The following is a 3,284-nucleotide window of genomic DNA, read 5'->3' on the forward strand; positions in this document are numbered from 1 at the left end:
GATGATGATGATGATGATGATGATATATATCCAAAAAGTTAGAAAGTTAGGGGTTGTGAATCCAACCCACTAAGGGATAATATCTATCCAATATAATGTCCTTTTTAATTACCATTTTCTTATTGCTACATATGTATATATATATATATATATATATTGATGATTTAAAGTATATTTCTTGGCATATTTGGCATAGGAATTTTTTCTTTTGCCCTTATTTATAAGCTGTTTAAAAGGTATTTTTTTATATGCTGGCCACTGATAAAATGTTTTGAAAATTTTATCCTATATTAGATGTATATATATATATGTGTGTGTGTGTGTGTAATATTTGTGTAGTTTTTGTGTTTTACTTGCTTTAGTTATTCAACTGCAGCTAGGCTGGAGCATCACTTTGGCTTCTTTTGCTGAACTGCTAAGTTACGCGGATATAAATACACCAACACTAGTTGCTAAGCAGTAGTAGTGGACAAACAAGGGCACACACACACACACGCACACACACACACACACACATGCACACACAGATATGTGTGTGTGTGTGTGTGTGTGTATGTATGTACAGCAGGCTTCTTTCAGTTTCCATGTGCCAAATTCACTCACAAGGCTGTTGTCAGCCCGAGGCTTATAGTAGAAGACACTTGCCCAAGGTGTCATGCAGTGGGACTGAACCTAGAACCATGTGGTTGGGAAGCAAGCTTCTTACCATATAGCTGCACCAATGCCAGTTCATGTTTCTTTGCTGGCATGGGTTGGACAAATATTTATGGGGTATATATATATATATATATATATATATATATGCAAAAAGTAAATGGAGGAAAAATAACAGGAAGAAGTTAGTTGTTTGCGCTAGTAAGCCATTAATTTGATTAATTAATAAAGAACAGTGGTATTACTACCACTGTTTATTTATTAATTAAATTAATGGCTTACTAGCGCAAATGACTAACTTCTTCCTTTAATTTTTCCTCCATTTAGTTCTTGCATATAATTTAAACTATGGTTTACCCATTGAATTACCTGCTGCCATATACCTTTACCAAGGACCGTACCTACGCAGCTAATAACCAGGAGCGCCTTTAGATTTAACCATCCCTTAGAGGTTTTGAACACCTCTAACTTATACCTATATATATATATATATATATATATATGTATATGCCCTTATGAAGTCCCTTAATTTGTTAGAAGTAGCAGAAAAATCCTCTTAATCTTTACTATTTTGCAAAAAAAAAAAGCAGATTGTTATCTTTATACACTGTAATGTATAGATAAAATGATGTGGTCAAGGTGGGAACATCTTTGATCATAAGTTTACTCAATCAGGCCAACCTAGAGCTACACAACAATAATGTATGTATGTATGTATGTATGTATGTGTGGGTGTGCCTGCATGTGTGTCTAACAATAGTAATTCAGCCATGTTATTGAGTATTTGCACTAATTGGATAAAATCAATTACCTTCCAGAATATTCTCAAGTTCAATTTACGAAAAAGTTGCCATTGTTCATGCTTCGTACATTCATGCCTGCATTTTAGCTGAGGATATAATGAAAATACCTTTGGGTTGTTATATTTTGTATCCTAAAGCCTTCCAAGAGAGTAAGTATCTATTTATAGTTATATATTGTCTGATATATCCTGTCTATAGGTGCAGGAGTGGCTGTGTGGTAAGAAGCTTGCTTCCCAACCACATGGTTCCAGGTTCAGTCTCACTGCATGACACCCTGGATAAGTGCCTTCTGCTGTAGCCTCTGGTCAATCAAAGCCTTGTGAGTGAATTTGGTAAATGGAAAATGATAGAAATCTGTCGTGTGTGTGTGTGTGTGTGTGTGTGTGTGGTTTGTTTACATCTCCGTAACCTAGCGGTTTAGCAAAAAAGATCAACAGAATAAGTGCCAGACTGAAAAAAAGTACTGGGGTTGATTCATTCAACTAAAAACTCTTCAAGGCAGTTCCCCAGCATGACCACAATCTAATGGCTGAATTAAGTAAAAGGTAAAAGGTATGAATGAATATTACCTTGCTGAAGGTACAGAGAGAGTAGCCAGCTGTAAAGAATCTGCTTCAACAGAATTCCATCTGATCCATGCAAGTGAAAGGGAACATTAAAAGGATGGTAGGAGGAGGAGGAAGAAGAAGAAGTCTATATTTTGGCACTCTACTAAATACATTGAAGTCATAAGCTAGATCAATGAGAATTTGTCTGAGTTTCTCAAAGATAAAATTCACGAACAGAACTAATAATGAATTTCTGCATAATTCCCTTGACTTTTTAAATAGGCAGCAGTAAGTGGTGAGGACATTTACATAATCCCATTATTTTAACAAGTATTTTGACAGCAGGTGTGGGAGACTGGGTCTTCTCTAGCATTATGTATCCCTATTCAACACAATCCTCTGTCATTTCCTTCATCAGATCTACTTTTTTGAGATCATATTTCACCACTTTGTCCCATGTCTTTCGTCTTCCTCTTGGAGTGCTTGGCACTTGCTTATACAGCTGTCATTCTCTTTTCACATCATGTGCTCATATCAGCTCAGTCATCATACAGTCTTGCACACTAATTCTGATTCCTCTTATACTCAGTTTGTCTCTCAGTTCTGCTGTTCATGTTCACTAACATGGTACAGCCAGCAAAGCTTCACATATCTTCTACACTCAAGGCCTGTATCCCATTGCCATGCAGTTGCACATAAACATCATGCAATCTACTCTTGACTTTGAGTAAGAAACCTTTTGTTGCTAGTAGAGATAACAGATTCCAGGATTTTATCCAACCTGTTCTTATTCTGGTTACCACATTTTTGCAATACTACCCCTCCACTGCTAATTGCATTACCTAGGTATCTATCAAGTGCTTCTAGAGAACTATCTGGACATTTGAAGGAATCTATTACCTGAGTGCTCATAGTGCTTATTACCTTGGTGCAACTGCTGCATACAATGTCTGCCTTCTTTGATAGCTTGCCTATGATCTCACTACACCTATTATGTCACCAATATTTACACTGGGTTCACCTTATACAATTTCTACTGACTTCTTTCGTATAAATGAAGCACAATCATATCCTAGATACTATAAGCATTCTCTCTTCCTCCCAACTTACTGAAATTTCTGCTTCAGTTTCTCTATAGGTTTTGTTTGTAGACAGCTAAACCATAGGTGTACAGGAGTTCCCTGTGGAAGCTGGGCTTTAATTCTTAATTCATATTTGTTATTGTTTGGAAGGCTATGATAAACAGGATAGGGTTGACAACTGCGTTGTGGTGTACCCT

The 3,284-nt window shown here is 36.5% G+C and overlaps 1 protein-coding gene across 4 annotated transcripts in view; it reads left to right on the forward strand.

Moving 5' to 3' along the window:
* The window catches only part of LOC128249500 (telomere repeats-binding bouquet formation protein 2-like), a 30,396-nt gene that overhangs the window by 9,179 nt on the left and 17,933 nt on the right, over positions 1-3,284 (forward strand). For all 4 annotated transcript variants that reach the window (XR_008265608.1, XM_052973197.1, XM_052973198.1 and 1 more), the window contains one exon: positions 1,473-1,606. Coding sequence is in view for 3 of the 4 variants with exons in the window: in XM_052973197.1 (XP_052829157.1) it covers positions 1,473-1,606 (134 nt within the window). In the remaining variant the exon portion in view is untranslated. The remainder of the gene's footprint in view (positions 1-1,472; positions 1,607-3,284) is intronic.

This window comes from Octopus bimaculoides, chromosome 15 (assembly GCF_001194135.2).
Source record: "Octopus bimaculoides isolate UCB-OBI-ISO-001 chromosome 15, ASM119413v2, whole genome shotgun sequence".
Classification (NCBI taxonomy): domain Eukaryota; kingdom Metazoa; phylum Mollusca; class Cephalopoda; order Octopoda; family Octopodidae; genus Octopus; species Octopus bimaculoides.